Source organism: Schizophyllum commune (assembly GCF_000143185.2).
Source record: "Schizophyllum commune H4-8 unplaced genomic scaffold SCHCOscaffold_5, whole genome shotgun sequence".
Lineage (NCBI taxonomy): Eukaryota > Fungi > Basidiomycota > Agaricomycetes > Agaricales > Schizophyllaceae > Schizophyllum > Schizophyllum commune.
This window is the reverse complement of record NW_026089542.1, coordinates 2,666,381-2,686,299: the sequence shown is the minus strand read 5'-3', so window position 1 is coordinate 2,686,299 and position 19,919 is coordinate 2,666,381. Positions and strand designations below refer to the sequence as shown.

Sequence of the window (19,919 nt, the reverse complement as noted above, 5' to 3'; positions counted from 1 at the left end):
GTTCGGTTTGTGTACTCCACGTGATTCTTCGCGTCACGTCGCATCACTCAGGTTACGCTGAACTTCAGTGCCTCCCTCGACGACGCCGACGGCGGCCAGATCACTGTCTGAGGTGACGATGGAACAAGAGGGCTCTCAGCTTGAGAAGCTTCTGACCCAGTGCAAGAGCAATGGTGCGTCGCCATCCTCTTCCCCAAGCCACTGGCTAATGGGCCAATCCGAGCAGACGTCGACGTCAAGGTCGACGCGCTGAACAAGTTGCAAGCCCTATTCGAGGCGGGGACGGAGGTACGTGTTCTTGAATATCAGTAATGGCGGGCGGGGGCTGACAATGATGGCCACGAACGCGCAGATCGACGACCCTGATGGCCTAATTAACGTCCTCAAGACTTGCTTACGGACCTCAAATCTGCATCTTCTCAGCGCCGCCGTGGCCGCGATACCCCCCGCCCTTCCAATACTCTTCTCTCGGAATGTAACATATGCCCATACCCCTCCCGGACGCCCTCGCTCAGCGATGTCGTCCAACTCCAGTGTTGCGTCTGGTGTACTGGACATGACACTTTTGCGGCACACGCTCAACGCATTCTTACCTCCAGGAGGTCTGATTGAGCGACTCGGAGACAAGGAACGCGTACAGCAGAAGGCCCGCGAAGCGCTCGTGCTCCTTGGCGGATATGCGTTTCGCGCAGGTGGCACGAGTACGCTCTCGACACGGCGAGATGGGCGGGGGGTTGAGACGCCCTTGATGATATTTGAGCGGTTCCTCCGCGAAGCAGGCTTGACTAGCAAAGTATGGAAAGTGCGCGAGCAAGTGAGTGTTCATCCCCGCATCTCAAGATGTTGACTGACGAAGTGCTGTAGTCGATATTGACGCTCGTGCACATCCGGCGTTCGCACCATCAATTCCCTCTACGGCCCTTCCTGCCCATTCTCGTGGGTGCACTAGAGGACACAGATGCGCATGTACGCGACTGCGCTCGCGTGTCTGTCGTCGAGCTCTTCACGGGCCCTGCAGTCACAGACGCCGCACGCGCTGACCTGAAGAAGGAACTGGCGAAGAAAGGTGTTCGCAAGACTATCGCTGACTCCGTCTTGGCACAAGTGCTCTCCGGCGCTTCAGCACCGCAGGTGCAGATACCCGACTCATCCGACGGCGGCGAGGCATCAAAGCCCAAGGAATATATACCCCCGAGCATCGCGCTACAATCCCGAAAACCTTCCTCGACCAATTCAACGGGTCCCCTTCCTCGGACAGCGAGCTCAAGTACGATACCGCGCCCTCCGAGCCGGGCTGCTGTCGCATCACCACCGCTGCAAGCGCCCCCGAGCAACGAGAATGCAGAAGTCCGCCCTGTATATGTACGTGATGTGCATATATGCGCTTCAACAACTCAACACAACCTGCATAGATCGCTTCTAGTCGAGATCTGGAAAATGAGTTTGCGCAGGCTGCACCTGCCTTCGAGGTGTGTATATTTCGAGTGATACTGGGCTTTTGAATGAACGAACGCATAACAGGGCAAAGAAAGCGAGCACAATTGGGCTGCTCGCGAAGGCACTATTGTCCGTGTACGCGGCATGCTCAAGGGTGAAGTGCATCTCAAGTACCCCGATACCTTCTTCGCGTGCCTCAAAGACGACTTCATCAAATTGTCGCTCAAGACAGTATGTTCATTCAAGTTTTGCAGCCAATATTGAGCTCTAATCGAGATTAACAAGCTTGCGAGCTTACGGACCACGGTCGCTGTTCACACCTGCCAACTCTACTCAGAGCTCGCCGTCGCCCTTGGCTCAGCTTTGGACCCATTCGCCGAGGTTCTCCTTACAAATCTCCTGGGAATGTCCGGATTCACCAAGAAGATCACCGCCCAAGAGTCGCAAGCCACCGTCACCACGATCATCACACATACGACACCTCCTCCGCGCGCTATCATACCTCTTCTGTGGCACACAATGCAAGAGAAGAGTGTACAATCACGAACTTACGCTGTCGCGCACATCAAGCACTACGTGGAGGTTCACGGGCAGCGTGCTAGGGCTGCGATCGAGTCGCACGGCTTCGTGGACATACTCGAAAAGGCGGTCAAGAAGAGCGTCAGCGATGCGAACCCGTCTTGCCGAGAGAAAGCACGCATCGCTTTCTGGTCATTTGAGTCGGTGTGGCCGGACAGGGGCGCGGTTATCCTCGATGCTCTGGACAACCAGGCACGCAAAGCAGTAGAGAAAGCATGCCCGGATCCTTCTCGGTTGGCTACTTTGTCTGTGGCTGCGCCGACGCAACCGAAGAAGAGCAGCGTTGCCGCCGCCATCGCCGCCAGCCGGGCAAAGGCGAGGGCGATTGCGAACGCGCCTCCTACTCTACGACACCAGGCAACGTCAGGGTCTCATACGACGCCTGCACGACGCGCAGGATCGCCCAGCACATCTCCGAAGCTATCGCAATCTGTTAACCGCCCTGCCTCTCCTCTGTCTCCACCATCAGCACGGAGCCGCATCGTCTCCAATGGTGTACCACGGCCGCCGCTTGCGACGAGCACCTCTCAAACGCGGACGACGAGCTCAGGGAGAGCCTCGCCTACATCGCCACCGATGAACCGGCGTACCTCCTCGCCGCTGGCTTCCCCAACTCAGCCCTCGTCTGGCTTCCGACGAGCGGTCAATACGGCTCTTCCGGCGTCGCCACCCCCTGCGCGGCGAGACATGTCGCTGTCACCGCCGCGGCGTATGCCGAATGGTACTGCTCGAGGCGCAGCTGTACCACTCCCTCGACCGTCCATCAACGAGCTGTTTGCATCGGACGATCAGTCGCTATTACTTGCTTCTGGCATCCCAGTGCCGGACGACAGTGATTCGGAGGGCTCAATCAACTTGATGACCTTCTCGTCGCCCATTCCGATGGAGAAGCGTGCAAAGCCCCGTGGACCCAAGTCGACATCGCAGGAACATTCTCTGTCGCCTGAGTCCTCGACATCCATGCTCTCGACGCCAATCCGGAACACGCTGTCGTCGGACTCGATTGCGGATATGGTGAACAAGCCAGCGGTGGTGGAAGATGTGCTCAGCGCGAACGCTGAGCAGGCAATGAGCGCTGCGGAGCGTCTCCTTGAGCTCAACGACTCTGAGGATGGGATGGACGTCTTCCCTATCCCTTCGTCGCTCCTTGTGGGGAAGGTAAATGGGAATGGTGCAGCAACGCCAAAGCCAATGAAGGTGCCCAAGCAACAGAAGCTCTCGCCTGCGCCCTTATCGTCACAGCCGCCGAGAGCGCCGGTGACGCCAATGAACCGAAACACGATGATCCTCAGGCAAGCGTCGCTGTTCAAGGACAGCCCTGTCAATGGAGCTCGTTCAGCGTCTCTGATGGATGTCCTGCAAGACCGCAGGCAGGAGACTGGATGGTGGTTGAAGCGCAAAGCTTGTACGTTGTGCTATGGCGTGCTTCGAGGTTCTGGACTAATGCTTTGCCAGTGATGTCCCAAGGCACTCCACTGAAGAGTAGCGATTCGGAGGTCGCAAGCGAGCTGAACGCGTACATAGCGCAACTGGAAGGCGACGATTGGGATGTACGGACTCTTCAGAAGTTGGCTCTCATCTGCAAGGAGCGGCCTGCAGCTCCTAGCGCGTCACCGCCTCTCAGCCCGCGGCTCGATGAACCCACCAATCCTTTCGCGCCGCCGGAGTCGGACAACAGCGAGCTGTGGAAGCAAGGCAGGGCTTTCGACAGGTTATTCGAGTCCCTGCTGAAGGCTTTGAACCCTGAGCGGGTACGTATGTTGCCTTCTTGGCACTGCTTATGACTGACGTCGTATGTCCAGGCGGAAGAGGAGCTCGAGTATGGGCTGATCCTTCTCTGGGAGATCCTCGAGAACCAGTGGTCCTTGCTGGAAGGTCGCGAGGGCGACGCCTTTTCTGCTCTTTTCCAGGCGCGCTACAGCAACAAGGTCAACGTACGTATATGCAATCTTCTGCCCCTGCTCTTTGCTCATCTACATCCTAGGTCTTGGAGGCCACCAACAGTTTGCGCGATGCGTTGTGCGCCCGTATGGGCCCGGTGTACGGGATCACTACGTTGCACGCCAGCCTCAAAGTCTTCCATGCGGAGAAGCCTTCTCCCACTGCCGATGAAACCATTAAAGCGCAAAGCTATGCATTCGGGCTAATGGCTCTGGGCAAGCTCATCCTGCGCGTTCCGGCGGAGATCGTAGAAGAGGAGCTCCCGCGCTTGAAGTCTACGCTGATCGAAGTGAGTAACGCTACGGGCATCCTTCCCACCTCAGCATACTGACTATTCGTCCAGGGCTTGAATGATAAGTCGTCGCTCGTAGTACGCGAGTCTGCCGCTGCGGTCATCATCGCGGCGCAGATGGTCATGCGTGACGAAACACACCTGTTCGCCCTCCTCGACGGCCTCGCAGACGAGAAGAAGAACCTATTGACGTACTTGTTCGACAAGCATGGAGCCCGGGGTACAACGGCAGGGATGGACAAGTTGGAGAAGGAGATGCGGCGATTGGATACGAGGACGAGCACGCCGCCTCGTCGCACATAAGCCCTGCAAGCTTCGTGCCACCTCTTTCTCGATGTCTTCTTTCTGTTTGGGCTCTCCCCTTTCATCAGACTACTTCCCCTGCTACGGGTTTAATCCGATGCGACATCCTCGCATTTGCGCATTATATCACAGTAAGTTCGGATACCTTCAGTTTCAATCCAGCAAGTCTCGTTGTATACATACAATATATGTCCTCGGCATCGCTTCGTTCTCGCATGTTTTCGTAGTTACATACCTCTCCTCTCCTTGACTTATGCTTATGATCTTTTATGCCCCGAATCATTGTCGCCCTATGCCGGACTGGTGAGCATAAGCGTGGCAAGGACATGCGTCAAGAAAGAAATACAGCCACAGTACATTTTGTGCGTATATTGTGCTGAATTAAGGCTCGTCTATAAGCTTCTCACTTTCGCTCTTCATCTTTTGTACCAACAACGCAGCTCGGAATGGATGCACCGCCATCCCGGGCACGGCCTTTAGCAAGGCGTCCAAGTCGTCATCCACCCAGTGGCTTATGGCCATCAGGGCGCCGAAGGACCCGAGGCCTGCCTTCTTGAACATGTTGAGGTAGGCTGAGAGACTGAGCTCCGGCCGCGAGAGCAAGCGTGCAGTAGATTGCAGCCAGAGGTCGGGGTGGGCAGCGAGGTAGGCCTGGGGGGAATGAGCATTAGTGAGTCTCGGTGTTTATCAGAAGTCCAGCAGCCAGTCGCACTCACCCTCATTCGCCTCCGCTGAGCCGCATTCTCTGTGTCGCTGCCCTTGATCCCGCGGACGAGCACGAAGCGCTCGACGACCGTCAACTCCACCGGCGCTACCGTCTTCAGCATCTTGTGCAGCTCCTTGTGCGTCCAGCTTCGCAAGGCAGACAGATCCCCCACGGTTCGTATGCCCTGTGCGGCGAGGTTCTGCGCGCGTTCCGACAGGTCGTGATCGAGGTTGGCGAAGAAGCGGATATCGATGGGAGCGGAGGAGCGGGTGATGGACTTGGTATCCTCGGAGAGAGAGGTGAGAACCGTGTGGAGAGCGTCGGCGGAGGCTTGTAGGTCGGTGCTCAGCTTCTGTAGGGTGCGCTGAAGGACGAAGCGATGGACGGGCCGGAGCTCGGGAAGCGCTTCGTCGAAGAGTAGGCGCAGGTCATCGTCTGCCCAGCCTGCGAGCGAAAGGAGGGGACCGAGAAAACCGAGGCCGGCATTTTGGAATGCGGCGAGGTAGGGCGATAAGTCGAGCGCAAGGCTAGAGAGGTATCCGGCAACGTCGGTTGTCCAGATCGCGTGAACCTTGTCCAAGCGATCCTGAAAGAGCATTAGCAAGCTTGCATGCCCAGATCGCCACGAGAAACCCACCCTGATCAAAGACTTCTGCAGAAGACCATTCCAACCAATGCGCTTCAGGCCCCGCACCAGCATTATGCGCTCGAAGACACTGAGCCCCGGCAGAGTCCTCTGCAGTCCGTAGTGCAGTTCGGTCTCGGGCAGGTTCCTGAAGGGGATGACGTGCGACGCGCTTCCGAAGTCAGCGGTTGGAAAGATGGGCTCCAGGGCGGAGAGGTCGACGTCAAGGTTGGTAAGGAAGGCGTGGAGGAATGTAGACTGGTGAGGCTGGCCGAACTGAGGAGGAACATGGGGAAGGGCAGCCAGGACCGCGGGACCCCCGTCATCGACCTCGATGTCGCTATCGTCCGACGAGACGTAGATTGGGCTGTGCGCGCAAGGAGATGACTTGCGCTCGGGCTCATCTTTATGCTCGAGTCTGTGTCCATTTGCGAGCTCCCGTCGCTCGTGGTCCATGGACTGCTCGCGATGCTCCTTGTCGGTAGGCTCGCTGGCCTCTCCCTCAGGAGGCTGGCCGCGGTCTTCTCCGTCAGGAAGAAGGATGTCACCCTCGCTCGGCTGACCGCGACCTTGCTCGTTAGGTGGCCCGCGCTCCCGTCCATTGGCCTCCTCGCGCTCCTGCGCAGCGTCGCCGTGCTCGGGTTCGGTCACCGTAAGCTCGCGAACTTGAGCCTCGATATCCTGAACGGCGCCACGACCGGAGCCTTGGGTCGCATCGAAACCGGTACCCGCCATATCGTTGCGACCGGCACCCAGTGTGACATCATGAATGCCATCCTGCGTGGCATCGGGGCCCGATTCGTCTGGGTATTCCAAGTATTCTAGCTCATCAGAGTCTTCTTCGTGCGCGTCATCATGCACAATCGGCGCTGCCGGCGCATCCAAGCGCACCCTTTTGACGCTGTAGGCCGAAGACGAGGCGGGCGTTGAAGATGCCTCGGACATGGAGTAAGGCCGGGGGGTCGCGAGGGGAGACATCGCTGTCTGCGATGCACCCGCTGCTGTCTGCGACGAGTCTATGGGGCCAGCGCTATTGGAGGCTAAGTCATCTGAGGGCTACAACTCATCAGCACACGTACACAAGGACCGACCCAGAGACATACCTCGCGCGCCCGCTTCCTGAGATTCGGGAGCTTGATTAAAAGCAGAGAGCGATCAGGGGCTTCTTGCGCTTCTCGTGGCGGGTACTGCCTCACAAACTCCTCATCTAGGAGCTCATGGTCCTGAGAAAGGACGTCTTTCTTCACTAGATTGGCGTTGCGGACGATGCGTTTGATGGTCTCTGCGTGGCCGCCCTTGATCTCGGCGATCGCGAGCGCAGTGAGGCCGTGAGCGCTCATGCAACGTATTTCGGCCCTGGCCTTGCGAGAAAACTTCGACCGGCTACAGGTATGTATGAGTGAGGATGTGAGTGAGAGTGTAGGTACACTTGCAACTTCGGCTCAGACGTCTTGTTATCCCTTTCCCTGGCTCTTTTCATGGCTGCGGCGACTTGAGGGGCCGCAGCCGCGTGACGTGTATGCAGGACGGCTGCGACGTTGTCAGGAAATGCGTCGTTTTGGGGAGGACACACTGTTAGGTCACCTTCTGGAGAGACAGGAGGGGTCATGGGGCCCGTTGGGGCCTGTCGTTCTTCACCTCGAGCGCCCGTCTGCGCTGACATGACTTGCTGCGACGGGGAGGAAGCCTCTGGGGGGAAAAGAGTGTGGGCGACCGGTGATGCACGATCAGAGACGGCTGCAGGTAGGTGTCGAGTGCTAACCTTGCGCCTCTCGGCTTGCTGGCGTCACCTGTACCACCGATGCGGTGGACACCGCAGTGGGAGGCCCTCCCTCCGTTTGTTGTTTCTGCGCCTGCGGGCTCACAGCGCTAGCACTGAGATCCTTATACGAGGCTTGCGTTGTGTAGCAATATGGACCCTGCGGTATGCAACGATATCCACCGACGAAAGGAGACGCCGGCCACGGTTCCATGGGAGCAAGAGGAAAGACGGCGACGGCGCGGGGGCCCAGTTTCCGTCATCCTCGTCGGCTGACTGCTATATCTGCGCCAAACTTCTGTGGATCCTCGAGGCATGCGCGCCCTGACATTGAGTTTCAACCTGTCTATAGGAAAGGAATGAGAGCTGACTGACAGCGTCCTGATATGCACGGAGACCGAGGACCTTCGATGTCGAGATGGTCTCCATGTGGTCCTGGATGGCAATCGAGTTCCTTTCTTGGGTGTCGAGCTTGTTTCAATACGGAGACGATGGGCGGGGACAACGTGTGAGTGTTAGTGCGCGCCAGATAATCGGTATGTACATCATGCCGTGCCAAGCATTCTCTCCCCCTCATCCCGCAAGCCCCAAATGAGTATCATCTGTCTGAGAACACCCATACCAGGGACGGCCTCCTTCAACAAGGCAAGCATGTCGTCCTCGCTCCAGTGGCCAAGGGCTATGAGCCCGCCGAGGAAGCCCATACCCGCCTGCGTCAGTGCGGGGAGGTGCTCCGACAGATCGTGATCCAGCTTCGCAAGAAACTGGGCAGCCGGTCGTTGCCAGAGGTGGGGTTGCTTGTCCAGAGCGAGCTGCAGAATGTTGTTGAGCGAAGACCAAAGCGAGCAGGTGCCCGTAGAGCAAGTCAGACAATGCACGCACCCGTAAAGGTCCTCGCTGCGATATGCCTTCGGCCTTTCCCTCTTGGATGCCCCGGACGAGGACGAAGCGCTCGACGACTGTTAGCTCTGGCACGATCTCCTTCAGCATGCGATGCAAGTCGCCAGCCTCCCACACCCGCAAAGCAGCCATATCTACAACGGTGCTGATCCCCAGCTCTGCTAGCCTCCGCGTGCGTGAGGACAGATCGTGGTCGAGGTTGGCAAAGAAGCGCGGATCGATAGGTGCCCAGCGAGACGGGTCGCATATGTTAAGAGCAGCGGCCCGTTGCGCCAACGGCTGATACACCTGGATGAAAAGGCGGAGCACGCTGACAAACGACTCGCCAAAGTCGAAGCGCTTCAACGTGTCGAGGAGCACGAAGCGGTGGGCTGCCTTCAAATCGAGACCGGCTTCATTGAAAACGATGTTCAAGTCGTCGTCGGACCAGCCTGCAATGACGAGTAGCCGGCCGAGGGTAGTAATTCCTGCTCTGCGGAGCGCCTCGGCGCAAGGGGATAGGTCCATCGGAAAGCTCGCAAGAAAGCCGTCAATCGGAGTCGTCCAAATTACCGCGACCTCGTCCAAGCGTTGCTACAAAGCGGGTCATGTCCATGAGTTATCCGTCTTGACATCTGCAGGATGTCAAGTGACTCACCCTAGCCACGCTCTTCCCAATCGTGCCCTCCTTCGTGATACCCTTGATTCCTCTCACTAAAGCCGTGCGCTCTGCCACAATGAGCTGCGGCACGGCCTTCTCCAGCGCGAGGTGCAGGCGCTCTGCCCGCCAGCCACGCAGAGGTACCACATCCTGTGCACGACCGAGGTCACAGGCGAGGAGCGCCGGGTGATAAGCAGACAATTCAAAGTCGAGGTCGGCGAGGAAGTCGTGGGCGAAGTCGGGTGTGTCCGTTTTGTGTGTCTCGCGAACGTTTCCCAAGAGCGACGATCTGGTAGAGCATTGAGTGCTGGGAGCTCGGACGCCCTCAATGGGTCGAGGGTCCGTCACCGCCGCTGCCGTCTCCCTATCGCCACCCCCCGATTGCGAGTCGGCATCACCTGTAGGAAACGTGACTTCCTCCGTCCGGCGTTTTCGCTTCTTTGCGCGCAACGCGAGCATCAGAGGTACCTCCGGCTCCGGTGACGATAATGGCGTCAGAGGAGACTCCTCGCGGCCGTGCTGCGCACCAACGTCGGGGCTCTTGGTACGCTGAGGTGCGTTGTGAGTCCTCAGGCTTTCAACCACTGATGGAATGTAAAAGCATACCTTATTCGACGCATCCACAACCACTGTCTGCGCCTTTGGCGGATACTCCCCCCTAAACTCCTCATCCACGTATTCATAGTCCTCCGCGACGTCGTCCTCGACACTTCGTCTCCGATTTGAGATAATGCTACGCACTGTGCCGGGCGGAGCGCCCACAAGGGCAGCGATCTCTCCGACGGTCTTGCCGTGCTGGTGTAGGATGCGAATTTTGGCGCGGTCACTGCGAGTATATTTGCGACGGCTGAGGGAAGGTGATTAGAGAAGGAGAGGTGGTTATCGGGGCGGTGGCAAGAGCAGGATGGACTGCCCGTGATTAACATGTAGGCGTACCTTTTCGCTAGAGTGGGAGCAGGGGCGGAACGTGCTCGAGGCTTAGCTGCAGGTTGTACATCGTTGCGGAGCGCTATCGACAGCGACGAAGTCGCCGGCGCCTGTCCACCTCTGCCAATCACCAGTGCACCTCTATCCAACGCTTGCGGTCCCTGCTGCCTAGCCAGCAAATCCCTAACCACCTGGGGATAAAGTGCCGTGTCCAACGGTAGGTGCGGAGGGGATTGCGGGTAGTATGGCAACAGAGGTCCAAAAGCCGACGGAAGGTCGTCAGTGTCCATTGCAAAAACCAAGTCGGTGTTTATCGCAGTAACAAGGGGGGTTAGTTGCGTTAGTCGGGCAAGTAGGATGATGAGTGAAGGAAGCGAGAAACAGGGAGAAATTCTGCGTCGATTGCCGCCTTATGGGCGCTAGGACAGTAAGCTTCATGCCGTAACTAACAACGGCAGCGCCTCGCGATGCTTGGTGAAGCTAAATAGTCGCGTCGTCTGCACTAGCGTATCGCGCCGTAGCGCTGGCTAATCAGATGCTGGGGTTGCTCGGGGTTTGCGATAACTAGAGCGGGCACCTAGTCTTGTCATGCGATAGATAATAGCTTGCGCTGCGGTATGACATCTCTCTTTCGGAAGAATGAGTGGAGGTTGTTTCTGAGTGATCGACTACGTACACGGTAGTGGATTATAGGTTCCGAATTATAGCCTACGCAAACAGGACCAAGTACCACGCGATCCCAGTCAATATCCCCGTAACATGCGCCGCCGTGCCAACTCCGGGGCGCTGAGGAGTTGAGTATTCACCAGTGAAAAGTTCCGTGAAAGGAAAAGAGAAGCAAGAGGGAGAGGAAGGTTGTCAGTAATTATACGGGACAAGGTCGATGGCCACGACGTACATTATCCATAGCCGTCCCATACACGTCGTACGCGAAGAACCCGCCCACGGCAAGCCAGGCGGGGACCGGGATGATGCCGTAGATCATGAAGGTCATGCGCGGGGCGGCGCAGGCGAGGAAGCCGAGGACGGCGTCGATGGCGCCTGGTCAATGAGTAAGCACATTTGAGTCTGTCCGTTTGCAGGAGGTAAGGTCTACGCACCGCTAGCACCCAAGCCGCGACTGTTGCGGCCGACGTAGGATTCCCAGGCGATGGAGCCGAGGCATGAGGTGACGGCGCCTGAGGGGAGGGCGTCAGGAGAAGTTCGTCGTGAAAGAATAGATGGAAAGTTTCGGGGAATGGTAGGAGGCAAAGAGCGAGCGGTATTCAGGGGCAAGAATCGTAGTGGGGATGAGAAGTGCAAAGAACTCACTAAACAGGTACAGCGTCAAGAAATGCTTCGGGCCCAGCATCTGCGCCACCGCGCTGCCCATAAAGTAGAAGGTGAACATGTTCATGAAGAGGTGTCCCATCTCGGAGTGCGAGAATGCGGATGTGACGAGAGTCCATCTGTTGGAAGTGAGTATGTATGAGCGATAAGCGACAAGCAGCGTGAAGTAGCGCGAAGGAAGCACGCACACTCTCCCCGCCTTCAGGTTCTCCCAAGAGCCCGTCCAATTCCTGTACATCGACGCCAGCAGGCTCGGGTCGCCGCTTCTCTGTTTCCTTCGCTCAGTCACTAACATGAGGCTATGAGATTATCACGCACATAGTTCGTCGCCGCTACCTGCCAGGTGAGGAAGATCAGGACGTTCCCGATGATGATCGCCCATATAAGCCTGTCGGGACTGAGGCGGTCCCAGTCAATGAAGCCATTGCTGCGCGAGGAGCCGCCGCGGTAGTTATGCCCGCCAGGGGTGTACCGCGGCAAGCCGGAGGGTGGTGTTCGCGAGAAGAGGGAGGGTGGTGTGCTGGAGAAGAATCGAGGCTGCGGGCGGAGGAGGCGAAGGATGGGGGAGGATTGGGATGTAGAGGAGGGAGAGGACGTAGATGCGGGTGTTGCGGCAGGCCTACGCCATGCTTGCAGGCCGAGCCGTGCCACGCCGCGCGAGAGGGATGTAAAGGTCCGGTGCGCGGTGCTGGCGTTCGCTAGGATCGTCCTGCCCAGCGAGGGTGTGATGCCCACGTTATATCTTGCAACGCCTGAGCATAGGAAGGGTATTGGAGGCTTGGGGCGAAGGGCGGACTCCGCCAGGCGCAGAGACATCATGGTCGATCGCAAGCCAAGTCCGCCTCCGAGACGCGTCGTGCGGCGCCTCGACGCGGATCGGGATGCCGGACCGTTAGCCCTCGGTCAAGTCCGTGAATGCGCCCACACACTGGTACCCACAAAGTTGAAGGTCCAATGGGAGTTCGGAAATTGGTGGTAACCTTCTGATTCTCTGTACCCAAGCAGCGGTAGTTGAGTACTCTGGATTACTGTAGTGAATGTACTGTACTATGCAGAAGTCCATCGTCCATGTATCGCCTACCACTCATTCAACGACTGACACCCAGGCTTCGAAATATTCACACCACCGCGCAGAAGCTTAGGCAAAATCTTTCCTCCCTCGATTGTCTGCGACACAATGGCCTCCACCTCATGTGGTGTCACCCGCCCGTACCAGACGCCGAAGCCGGCGGGGGTGTAGATCTAAAAGTTCGTCAGCTTCGCACCGTCCACATGTCAGCTTCCTCTTCACTCCAGGTGCGTGGCGCTAGCAGAAGGCTCCAGCAGCGCTACTCACGATGCAATTCCCCGCGAACTTGTGGCCGCCCATGTGCGAGTTCTTCAGGATCAGCGCGCGCTTCTCGTTCTGTAGGCCCTTCAGCTGCGACCTGATGTGCGCCTCCTTCTCTTCAACGGTTCCTTTAAAGGCTTCGAGAGGGTCTGAGCCCTGTGAATTAGTTATTAGTATGCGGACTGACATAGATAGCGAACGTGGCTGCGGAGGGTACAGAATGATGAGGATGTGCACGGCGTGAATAAGGACGTGCACGGCGTGTATGAAGATGGACGTGGTATGCACAGAAGTGTAAAAATGCATCATCAAGCTCACCATCTCCACTGTCGGATCCTCCAGCCTCGTATCAGCCTGCCACCCCCTGCTTCCCAGCACCTGGCAAAAGCTCGTCTCCAGCGTCTTCGCCGCGATCGCGCATCGGTTGTCTCGCCGTTTGTGGGAGCCTGGGATGGATATCGTCAATGGCTTTCCTTCATTGCTCTCCCTCCCCCCCCCTTCCTCTCCTCCCTTCGTCAATCCCTCTCCCACGTCTCCGTAGATCACTCTTTCTCAGCACCGCCCTATGAAGGAATCCACTCACACAACAAAATCACCACCCCATACGGTATCACCCAAGTCCCCATCTCCGGCGGTGTGTTACCCGGGCTCGCTCCCGGCGCCAGCGCCGTATCATACAGCGCCTGCGCATCCGCCTGAGTCCTACCCACTCCAGTGACGAGGGTGTAGTCGGGGAAGACGAGGACGGTTTCGTGCGGAGGTGCATGTGAACTCGAGCTCCCGGAAGTGGGATCGTCGCAGAGGGTGGCATGACTACCATTGAGGATCGACAACCAAGAAGAGGAGGTGGAGGCGAAGACGCCGGAGACAGGTTTCACGGGTGGTGTGTTTGGATCGGAAGCAGAGGCAGCAGGAGAGGAGGTGAGCGACCCCCACGGCTTGGACTTCGTCTTGACGCGGGAGAGGTAGGAGGCGAGGGAGCCCTTGGTCCAGGTCACCTCGATGTCCCAGTCGGATTTGCCCGTGGAGATGATGGCCATACGTCGGTAGGGCCTGACGGACCCCAGCATACGGGTTTCCATGTCCACGTCGAATTTGTAGGGGTACTCTTCGTGGCCTGGTGGTGAGCACGACTAATGGTTAGTATAAATTCTGTATACCTCGAGGTCATCAGTTTGCGCGACCAGAACAACCCTCTCACCTTCCTCGCAAGGCTCTGCACACGAACGACACGGATCCGTCGCAACTGGTACGGCAGCGCCCTCGAGCTCGCGCGTGATGCTCTCCTCGTCAGTGTTCTGCCAGAGGACGATGGACTGCAGGGTGCGGAGTTTGGAGAGCATGGTGGGTGTTCAGCAATAAGGTGGCGTCAAGCAGAATGAAGTTGAACGAAGACGGTGGCGAGGGTGAACGGGCGGGTAGCAGGGGTTGCCTCGCCCCGATCAATCGGTCGAGCGAAAGACAGGTCAAGCAGGTTAGAACAACGTCGACGACAGCAGCCATACTGCCTCAGCATATATAAGAAATCCCTTCGAACAAGCGGCAATGTTCCTTCGGTTGACGCGGATAGGCGGCGGGCGCTGTATCTTATCAGATTACGAGCGTGTAATCACGGTGATGACACGAGGGCGGCGTGTCATCGTGCATGGCTGCAGTGTACGCGTCGAGAAGGCGAGTATCAATATACGGCCCGAGGGTGGCGACCTATGGAAAGGCGGCAGGTGAAACGCATACCTAAGTATGTGATGAGCCCATAAGATCGCTTGTCATAGTAGGGCCTTCGAAGGAAATGGGCGCGAGGTAGGATCTCGTCTTGGGTGTGGCGCCTTTGCTGCAGAGGGTTATCTTTGAAAGGGACAGCAGATACTAGTGGTGTCCTTCGCATAGCGCTAGCGTAGACAAGAACCAAGAACTCAGAAAAGAGGCATAGTCGTCGGAAGATAAGGTGCACACTGGCGCAATGACGACCGTGACGAGGTTGGTTAACAAGACTGATGACGACCATGCATTCATTGGCGGGCTCGCGCGTCTGTACAGCTTTCAGTGCCGTGCTGGCGACTGGTCACTGCAATCGTGCAGCTCGCCAACCTGCCGAGCTCCCGCGTCAGTAGAGATTCGCCACAGCTAGCATTGGAGTCGAGTGTACGTTGACGGGTTGGGTTTCAATGGACGGAGTCCCGTCCATCTTCTCTGGACCTGGCATATGTCGGTGACGATGGGTAAGAGGGTGCTGTCGATGGGGAAGAGGGCCATCGATAGCGCGATGGTGTTGCAATTGTTCCCCCTTCGGCAGGGCCGCGGGCCGCCATAGCCGATCCACTCCGGGTCACTCGGCGCACGGGTCGGACAGTCGGCGTACGGATCAAACGCGGTGCTCACCGTCGCTCTCGCAAAACTGAACAGGCGCCCAAGAGGCGCTCATGGCAGACGCGTCGACGTCGTATGCAGCATCGACAGCCCCTCCACCGAACACGGCAGAGCTAAGCGCGCGCCCCATCGAGGACGCGCGCGTGCGCCTCCCCTTTCCCGACCGCCTGTGGATCGTCCCCCTGGGCGCGTCCGTTCTGGGCACCCTCATTGGCATCCGGCGCGGCGCGCGCCACGCCTCGCTGCAGTACAGGGCCGAAAATGCACACAGGCCACCACGAACGGTCGGCGGGTGGTACTTCTACCACAAGACGAAGAACTACAAGGTGATCCTCGGTGCGCTGCGCCAGGGCGGGCGCACGGGACCGCTGGTCGGCGCGATCGCTGGCACGTACGTCTTCCTCGAGGAGCTCGTGGAGCGCGCCGGTTGGGGGGACGTAAAGGCGATCGCGGCCGGGTTGGGGACGTCAGCCGCGGTCAGCGCGGTTTGTCAGTAGCGGTGTGCATATGCGGGTGGCGTGCGCTGACCAGTTGTCCTAGATCGGTTGCCGTGGTACACAATGAAGCGGACGATGGGCCTGGGGGTGATGGGGGGATGCATGATGCAGGCCGTCTACATGGGCATCGCCTGGGCGGAGGTGCAGGCGAAGGTCGAGCGCGCGCAGCGGGAGGCCAGGGAGCGGGAGGAGGAGGCCCGCGATGCCGCCAAGGGCCCGGACGCTGGGCCGGACAGTATGGCGGTGGCGGCGTAGATAGAGTACGAACGGCAGGAGGAGCTCCCGCGGTTTGTAACCTACTTTAGGAGATATGGTGATGCCTTGCTGATGCTCCACTTCCGGGGGAGCTCGCGCGCGGGGAATCTGTCCTGACCAGAGGCGCGATGATATCACCTGCTCTTCCACTTTGACTTTGACCGCCATCTTCCCCCCGAACTCTCTTCGCACCAATCATCCATCATGCTCAAACTCTGGCCGTCGTCGCCGCAGCCGCTCTCGCTCGACTCCCAATTGACGCCCAAGCCGCAGAAGATCGAGCGGAACCCATTTGAGTCCGTGTCGTCTGACTCGCGCCCTCCTCCGGCGCCAGATGCACATCAGCAGCACCAGCAGCCCCCGACGCCGACTGGCACTTCATTCCACCATCGCCTGCTAAGTCGCGCGCCGCCATCGCCCATCGGCCCCGGCCGCCAGCTAGGGGCGACGGATCCGGCCGTCGGCACGAGCGGTGATGTGACACCTCTGGGTTCATCACAGCTGCAGCCTCAACAGAACCTCCATCCGTCTTTTGCTGCGGCTCTCCCCACGACCCAGCTCTCTCTTAATGCCCCGGAATTCAACATGTCCTCCCCGCCGCGCAGCTCCAAACGCCCAGTTCCAGACCTCTCCCCAGCGCCATCGCCATCGCCCGCCCCGGCCGGCCCCAATGCTTCCAAGGGCAAGATCCATGTGAAGCTCATCCAGGCCCGTGGCCTCAACGTCCCGTCGCCGAACTCGCGCCCCTACGTCGTCGTCACCTACGACCAGAGCGAGTTTGTCAGCCGCGACCCGACCGATGAGACGGATAAGGAGGTCCGCGGCGTACCCACGCGCAACGCCAACGGCGCTACTACCCCCGTCAACCCTCCTCCCACATCCTCCTCTTCCGCCCTCGCCGCCTTGGGAAAGGTCTCAGCCGCCATAGACAAGGCGACGAACGGCACGAAGAGCAACAATACGTCCCCCGTTTCGTCGCTCGGATCGGGCAAGAGCGACAAGAGCCTTTTCGGTCGCCTGTCTGCCCACAACCCCGTCTGGAAACATGAGGTCGCCTTGTGCGTGGTCATCCTCCCTGTACTTGCTGCGCCACTAACGAAAAATTTACAGCGACGTCACATCGTCGAAGTCCCAGCTCACGTTCAACGTCTATGATCGCACCCAGCTTAACCAGGGCTTCCTCGGCATGGTCCAGATTACGCCCACACTCGTGCACGATCACACCGTCGACCAGTGGTACAAGTGCGTACGCCTTCTTCATCCCTCTGCCCGTCGAGTCGAGTCCCTTTCGAGCTGCCTCGAGAACGTCGGCAAATGCCGACCAACGCCGCCACCGTCATGCCTTTGCGCATACCGCAATGAGACAGTTGCAGTCTGTCAGCTCTGGCGTGGGCGCCCGAAAGCGTCACAATGAGCGCCAGGCTCGCTCAGGCGCCTATCTTGATCTGGAGACTCCTTGAACTCGACGGCGCATCAGTGCATCTATCGCTCATTCGCGAGGCTGACTGAACCTTCCAGGCTCCACGCGAACGAGAATGAGCAAGTTAGTGGCGAAATTCGCGTTCAGATTACGTACGAGCAGTACAAGGTACGTCTTTCTACTTGCTTGCCACTAGCGTTGCCGCGAGGGTTTGGGCCGAATCGGAGAGCCGAGTCGGCGGCTTGGTATGCCCGGCTTGGAGCAGGCGCCATACGTCGCGTCGCTCTTCGCCGTTCGACTCCCGAGGGTAGCAAGCATCATCGTGGAGCTGCGCTGGCTTTGTGCCAGCCGCCATACCATTGCTTGCGGCAATACGATGGGATAGAAAACTCCTGTGGCAATTGTGCTAACATGGATCATAGAACAAGCGAACACTGACGCCACGCGACTTCGAATTCCTCAAGCTCATCGGACGCGGTACCTTCGGCAAGGTCCTTCAGGTTCGCAAGAAGGACACGAAGCGTATATACGCCATGAAGATTCTGTCGAAGCGCGAAATCGTGCAGAAGAAGGAGGTTGCCCATACGATCGGCGAGCGCAAGATTCTGCAGACTTCGCTCGAGTGCCCCTTCCTCGTCGGTCTGAAGTTCTCGTTCCAGACCGAGACGGATCTCTACCTCGTCACGGACTTCAAGAGCGGGGGCGAGCTATTCTGGCACTTGCAGCGAGAAACGCGCTTTACCGAGGAGCGCGCCCGCTTCTACATCGCCGAGCTTGTGCTTGCGCTCGAGCACTTGCACAAGTACAATATCGTCTACCGCGACCTGAAGCCCGAGAACATCCTTCTCGACGCCACAGGCCACGTCGCTCTATGTGACTTTGGCCTCAGCAAAGCCGACCTGCGCCCAGACGAGCTCACCACTACGTTCTGCGGCACGACCGAATACCTCGCGCCCGAGATCCTCCTCGACGAGCACGGGTACTCCAAGATCGTCGACTTCTGGAGCCTCGGCGTCCTGCTGTTCGAGATGTGCTGTGGCTGGAGCCCGTTCTACGCGGAGGACACGCAGCAGATGTACAAGAACATCTGCTTTGGGAAGATCCGCTTCCCGCGCGGTGTCATTGGCGACGAGGGCAAGTCGTTCGTCAAGGGCCTGCTCACGCGGAACCCGAAGAACCGGCTGGGCGCGACGCGCGACGCGGAGGAGCTGAAGGAGCACCCGTTCTTCAAGTCCATCGACTGGCACCTCCTCGCGCTCAAGCAGGTCACGCCGCCGTTCAAGCCCGTGATCGAGTCGGACGAGAGTACGGCGAACTTCGACACGGAGTTCACGAACGCGGACATCAGCGAGATTATCGGCGACGAGGGCGAGAGCGAGATCGACGAGGACGACCCGAGCGAGGCGTGGGTGAGCCAGAGCCTGAGCGAGTCGGGCGGGCACATGCCGTTGGGGCCGCTGGGGCAGGAGAAGACGGACCCGAAGAGCCCGACGCTCAGCAGGAATCCGAGTCGTGGAGGCGGCATCGAGATCAAGGCGAAGAAGCAAAGGAAGGGCGCGACGCAGGGCTCGCCGTTGACGTCGAGCGTGCAGGAGAAGTTCAAGGGCTTCACGTACTCGGGCGAGGGCAGCGTGCTGAACGGGAGCGCGATGGCGGGTAGACGAGGTGCGGAGAGCGGAACTGAGGAGGATGGGCCGGAACCCACGACGGAGGACGAGATCGACGACACGGGGAAGAGCGCGGGGCGGTACGCCAAGTCGCGGAGAAGAAAGGGTTTGGAGTTTACGGGGTTGGACGACTGAGATTCCTGGTGAGTGCGGGTCGTCGGTGTCGCCATCGTCGACGGCAGCTGATAGAGTTTTTGTAGGGATCGGATTATCTGCTTTTGTTTTCTCTTTTCTCTTCTGCTCCCTACGAGGGACCCTGGCCCCTCATGCGCGCCGGGGTATCTTGACTGTACAAATCATAGGCTAAGCACCCTGCACTAGTGTCTCGTTTTCTCGCAAGTTGAACTGAAGTGTACCACAATAATTTACTGCATTTGGACTTTCAATATAGACCACAGATCTTCTTACATCCTCCCGCTGCAGTGCTTCCCGCTGATGGTTCCGTTCTTGGCGGCCCTGCTACTGGAGATGTGGAGGTTGCATAGGTGAAGTGAAGCGTCAGACTCGGATGGGTCCACGGAGTCGAACCGTCGGCGGCCGGAGGAGGATGAGAGAACGAGGTAGTTGTGCGAGCCATCGTGAGTCACTCAATACTTCCGCCAATCCAGTGGTGTATTTAGATACGTACAGTAATCCCCAGGAAGCCATGCGCAGCTGAAGCCGATTGCGCCTCCTGTCGGCGAGTATATAAGACCAATCTGATAAGATACGTGACTGCCGGTCGTCCGCGTCAAGACCTCCCTTCGAATTTACCCGGCGATGTCGCTGTACGCCTTCTTATATGCTCTTGCCATGGACTCGTCTGCTGACCAGGCTCTCTCCTCTTGCTCTGTCGCTCCTGCTTGTGGTTGGAACGCTATTCGTTGACCTGCTTGACTGATCCATCGACTTCCCCTATTCCGATCGACCCAACTGCACGATGTCGGTGATGCACAGGCTCCGCAC

The 19,919-nt window shown here is 58.5% G+C and overlaps 10 protein-coding genes across 10 annotated transcripts; 5 read left to right on the top strand and 5 right to left on the bottom strand.

Moving 5' to 3' along the window:
- Positions 1 to 118: 118 nt before the first annotated feature.
- SCHCODRAFT_02731216 (uncharacterized protein) lies at positions 119 to 4,938 on the top strand (the record flags this gene model as incomplete). The annotated part of the gene is made up of 11 exons (XM_050347128.1): positions 119 to 173; positions 224 to 288; positions 353 to 814; positions 865 to 1,362; positions 1,413 to 1,469; positions 1,522 to 1,668; positions 1,723 to 3,421; positions 3,472 to 3,767; positions 3,819 to 3,950; positions 4,001 to 4,246; positions 4,301 to 4,938. The coding sequence occupies 11 exons, from the start codon at positions 119 to 121 to the stop codon at positions 4,550 to 4,552; spliced, it is 3,909 nt and encodes a 1,302-aa protein (XP_050200695.1). The 3' UTR covers positions 4,553 to 4,938.
- SCHCODRAFT_02667198 (uncharacterized protein) lies at positions 4,934 to 7,492 on the bottom strand (the record flags this gene model as incomplete). Its single annotated transcript, XM_003036797.2, has 5 exons — positions 4,934 to 5,203; positions 5,269 to 5,844; positions 5,896 to 6,939; positions 6,987 to 7,266; positions 7,311 to 7,492. 5 exons carry the CDS (start codon positions 7,490 to 7,492, stop codon positions 4,934 to 4,936), a joined length of 2,352 nt encoding a protein of 783 aa, XP_003036843.1.
- Positions 7,493 to 7,818: 326 nt separating this feature from the next.
- On the bottom strand, positions 7,819 to 9,123 carry SCHCODRAFT_02270301 (uncharacterized protein). The gene is made up of 4 exons (XM_003036796.2): positions 8,525 to 9,123; positions 8,187 to 8,454; positions 8,018 to 8,113; positions 7,819 to 7,966 (listed from the first exon to the last, which is right to left on the bottom strand). The coding sequence occupies exons 1-2, from the start codon at positions 8,787 to 8,789 to the stop codon at positions 8,216 to 8,218; spliced, it is 504 nt and encodes a 167-aa protein (XP_003036842.1). The 5' UTR covers positions 8,790 to 9,123; the 3' UTR covers positions 7,819 to 7,966; positions 8,018 to 8,113; positions 8,187 to 8,215.
- A 244-nt stretch (positions 9,124 to 9,367) lies between these two features.
- SCHCODRAFT_02623850 (uncharacterized protein) lies at positions 9,368 to 10,254 on the top strand. Its single transcript, XM_050345203.1, has 2 exons — positions 9,368 to 9,731; positions 9,789 to 10,254. The coding sequence occupies exons 1-2, from the start codon at positions 9,511 to 9,513 to the stop codon at positions 9,865 to 9,867; spliced, it is 300 nt and encodes a 99-aa protein (XP_050200694.1). The 5' UTR covers positions 9,368 to 9,510; the 3' UTR covers positions 9,868 to 10,254.
- A 563-nt stretch (positions 10,255 to 10,817) lies between these two features.
- Positions 10,818 to 11,733, bottom strand: SCHCODRAFT_02497957 (rhomboid-domain-containing protein; the record flags this gene model as incomplete). The annotated part of the gene is made up of 5 exons (XM_003036795.1): positions 10,818 to 10,895; positions 11,008 to 11,150; positions 11,210 to 11,287; positions 11,421 to 11,557; positions 11,627 to 11,733. The coding sequence occupies 5 exons, from the start codon at positions 11,731 to 11,733 to the stop codon at positions 10,818 to 10,820; spliced, it is 543 nt and encodes a 180-aa protein (XP_003036841.1).
- A 731-nt stretch (positions 11,734 to 12,464) lies between these two features.
- On the bottom strand, positions 12,465 to 13,835 carry SCHCODRAFT_02623840 (uncharacterized protein). Its single transcript, XM_050345202.1, has 3 exons — positions 13,352 to 13,835; positions 13,087 to 13,214; positions 12,465 to 12,924 (listed from the first exon to the last, which is right to left on the bottom strand). Exons 1-3 carry the CDS (start codon positions 13,806 to 13,808, stop codon positions 12,745 to 12,747), a joined length of 765 nt encoding a protein of 254 aa, XP_050200693.1. The 5' UTR covers positions 13,809 to 13,835; the 3' UTR covers positions 12,465 to 12,744.
- A 430-nt stretch (positions 13,836 to 14,265) lies between these two features.
- Positions 14,266 to 14,507, top strand: SCHCODRAFT_02623838 (uncharacterized protein). The gene has a single exon (XM_050345201.1). The coding sequence runs from the start codon at positions 14,314 to 14,316 to the stop codon at positions 14,491 to 14,493; it is 180 nt and encodes a 59-aa protein (XP_050200692.1). The 5' UTR covers positions 14,266 to 14,313; the 3' UTR covers positions 14,494 to 14,507.
- A 602-nt stretch (positions 14,508 to 15,109) lies between these two features.
- On the top strand, positions 15,110 to 15,995 carry SCHCODRAFT_02623834 (uncharacterized protein). The gene is made up of 2 exons (XM_050345200.1): positions 15,110 to 15,625; positions 15,677 to 15,995. Exons 1-2 carry the CDS (start codon positions 15,189 to 15,191, stop codon positions 15,885 to 15,887), a joined length of 648 nt encoding a protein of 215 aa, XP_050200691.1. The 5' UTR covers positions 15,110 to 15,188; the 3' UTR covers positions 15,888 to 15,995.
- An 87-nt stretch (positions 15,996 to 16,082) lies between these two features.
- Positions 16,083 to 19,356, top strand: SCHCODRAFT_09874 (putative serine/threonine protein kinase). Its single transcript, XM_003038155.1, has 5 exons — positions 16,083 to 16,945; positions 16,998 to 17,129; positions 17,406 to 17,475; positions 17,730 to 19,117; positions 19,175 to 19,356. Exons 1-4 carry the CDS (start codon positions 16,473 to 16,475, stop codon positions 19,107 to 19,109), a joined length of 2,055 nt encoding a protein of 684 aa, XP_003038201.1. The 5' UTR covers positions 16,083 to 16,472; the 3' UTR covers positions 19,110 to 19,117; positions 19,175 to 19,356.
- Positions 19,262 to 19,642, bottom strand: SCHCODRAFT_02270232 (uncharacterized protein). Its single transcript, XM_050342234.1, has one exon. It carries the CDS (start codon positions 19,549 to 19,551, stop codon positions 19,357 to 19,359), a length of 195 nt encoding a protein of 64 aa, XP_050200690.1. The 5' UTR covers positions 19,552 to 19,642; the 3' UTR covers positions 19,262 to 19,356.
- Between the last annotated feature and the right edge of the window lie 277 nt (positions 19,643 to 19,919).

What these genes read in the sequence shown, in the direction of transcription:
- SCHCODRAFT_02270232 (XM_050342234.1), bottom strand. Translation starts at nt 19,551, where the DNA reads ATGGCTCGCACAACTACCTCGTTCTCTCATCCTCCTCCGGCCGCCGAC.
- SCHCODRAFT_02623840 (XM_050345202.1), bottom strand. Translation starts at nt 13,808, where the DNA reads ATGGCCATCATCTCCACGGGCAAATCCGACTGGGACATCGAGGTGACC. An exon ending in TGGGGTGGTGATTTTGTTGT is followed by an intron (nt 13,215 to 13,351) that starts GTGAGTGGATTC and finishes TATCCATCCCAG; the next exon opens with GCTCCCACAAACGGCGAGAC. An exon ending in AGGATCCGACAGTGGAGATG is followed by an intron (nt 12,925 to 13,086) that starts GTGAGCTTGATG and finishes ACTAATTCACAG; the next exon opens with GGCTCAGACCCTCTCGAAGC.
- SCHCODRAFT_02270301 (XM_003036796.2), bottom strand. Translation starts at nt 8,789, where the DNA reads ATGCGACCCGTCTCGCTGGGCACCTATCGATCCGCGCTTCTTTGCCAA. An exon ending in CGCAGCGAGGACCTTTACGG is followed by an intron (nt 8,455 to 8,524) that starts GTGCGTGCATTG and finishes AACATTCTGCAG; the next exon opens with CTCGCTCTGGACAAGCAACC.
- SCHCODRAFT_02623850 (XM_050345203.1), top strand. Translation starts at nt 9,511, where the DNA reads ATGGGTCGAGGGTCCGTCACCGCCGCTGCCGTCTCCCTATCGCCACCC. An exon ending in ACGTCGGGGCTCTTGGTACG is followed by an intron (nt 9,732 to 9,788) that starts CTGAGGTGCGTT and finishes GTAAAAGCATAC; the next exon opens with CTTATTCGACGCATCCACAA.
- SCHCODRAFT_02623834 (XM_050345200.1), top strand. Translation starts at nt 15,189, where the DNA reads ATGGCAGACGCGTCGACGTCGTATGCAGCATCGACAGCCCCTCCACCG. An exon ending in GCCGCGGTCAGCGCGGTTTG is followed by an intron (nt 15,626 to 15,676) that starts TCAGTAGCGGTG and finishes AGTTGTCCTAGA; the next exon opens with TCGGTTGCCGTGGTACACAA.
- SCHCODRAFT_02623838 (XM_050345201.1), top strand. Translation starts at nt 14,314, where the DNA reads ATGTTCCTTCGGTTGACGCGGATAGGCGGCGGGCGCTGTATCTTATCA.
- SCHCODRAFT_09874 (XM_003038155.1), top strand. Translation starts at nt 16,473, where the DNA reads ATGTCCTCCCCGCCGCGCAGCTCCAAACGCCCAGTTCCAGACCTCTCC. An exon ending in TGGAAACATGAGGTCGCCTT is followed by an intron (nt 16,946 to 16,997) that starts GTGCGTGGTCAT and finishes AAAAATTTACAG; the next exon opens with CGACGTCACATCGTCGAAGT. An exon ending in ACCGTCGACCAGTGGTACAA is followed by an intron (nt 17,130 to 17,405) that starts GTGCGTACGCCT and finishes TGAACCTTCCAG; the next exon opens with GCTCCACGCGAACGAGAATG.